Source organism: Eimeria mitis, genomic scaffold, assembly GCF_000499745.2.
Source record: "Eimeria mitis Houghton genomic scaffold, Emh_scaff2700, whole genome shotgun sequence".
NCBI classification, from domain to species: Eukaryota; Apicomplexa; class Conoidasida; order Eucoccidiorida; family Eimeriidae; genus Eimeria; species Eimeria mitis.
In genome coordinates, this window is record NW_013571045.1 from 3,575 (window position 1) to 4,580 (window position 1,006).

General features: G+C 59.3%; 1 protein-coding gene across 1 annotated transcript in view; it reads left to right on the forward strand.

The window, feature by feature from the left end:
* The window catches only part of EMH_0057450 (uncharacterized protein), a gene marked incomplete at both ends in the record, with an annotated part of 7,372 nt that overhangs the window by 3,342 nt on the left and 3,024 nt on the right, over positions 1-1,006 (forward strand). Inside the window, 2 exons of the mRNA XM_013497479.1 lie at positions 1-322; positions 609-986. Coding sequence (XP_013352933.1) covers positions 1-322; positions 609-986 — 700 coding nt within the window. The remainder of the gene's footprint in view (positions 323-608; positions 987-1,006) is intronic.

Consider the following 1,006-nt stretch of genomic DNA (forward strand, 5'->3'; position numbering starts at 1 on the left):
AGGTCAGCACAGCGGCAGCAAGCGTGATGCGGGCAGCAGCAAAAGCAAAAGTAAAGAGAAGCGTCTCAGCCGCAGCAGCCGCAGCAACCGCAGCACCGATGCTGCTGCGGATCTGTGGAGCCGCAGCAGCAAAGCAGCAAAGGAGGCGACGCTTGCAGCAGCAGAACAGGCGGTGCATGCTGCAGCACATGGGCGCAGCGCCAAGAGCAGCAGCAGCAGCAGCAGCAGCAGCAAGAGCAGCAGCAGCAACGCACTAAACAAGTGGCGGCAGCTGCTGCAGTCTTCTCCCGAGCATATAGAGGTGGTATCCCTCCTCAAGCGAGTATGTCTGTTGTTGCTGCTCTTGGTGCTTCTGCTGCTCTTGCTTCTGCTGCTTCTTCTGCTGCTACTGTTGCTGCTGCAGTTGCTGCTTCTGCTGATCCTGCTGGTATTTCTGCTGCTGTTGCTGCTGCTCGGAGCTGCAGACTGTTTCGAGTGTCGTGCTTCGCTTACGTGGCCATGCTGCTGCTGCTGCTGCTCCCGCTGCTGCTGCTGCTGTTGTTGCTGGTGCTATCGCGGCTGCTGCTATTGCTGCTGCTGCTTGTGCTGCTGCTGCTCTGTGGGCGCAGGTTGCTGCCGGCGAAGAGCTCTTCGGTACCAGGGGGACGCTTGCTGCTGCTGTTGCTGCTCCTCTTGCTGCAGCACTGCGTGCGTTTGAGTGGAGGTTAGCTGCTTCTGAAGTTTGCTGCACTGCAGCACGAAAGTCTCTGGTGCAGCAGCTGCAGCAGCAGCAGCAGCAAATTGAGGAGCAGCAGACTAGCCTACAGCAGCAGCAGCAGCAGCAGCAGCAGCAGCAGCAGCAGCAGCAGCGTGCGGCAACTTTAGCTTCGCAGGTGACTGGGCTGCAGCAGGCTGTACATACACTGCAGCAGCAGCAGCAGGTGCTGCTGCAGCGGTTATCGAAGCTTAATGGGGTAGAAGAGGCCCAGGCGGAGAGCAGAAGCAGAGTGCGGCGGCTTGTAAGCAG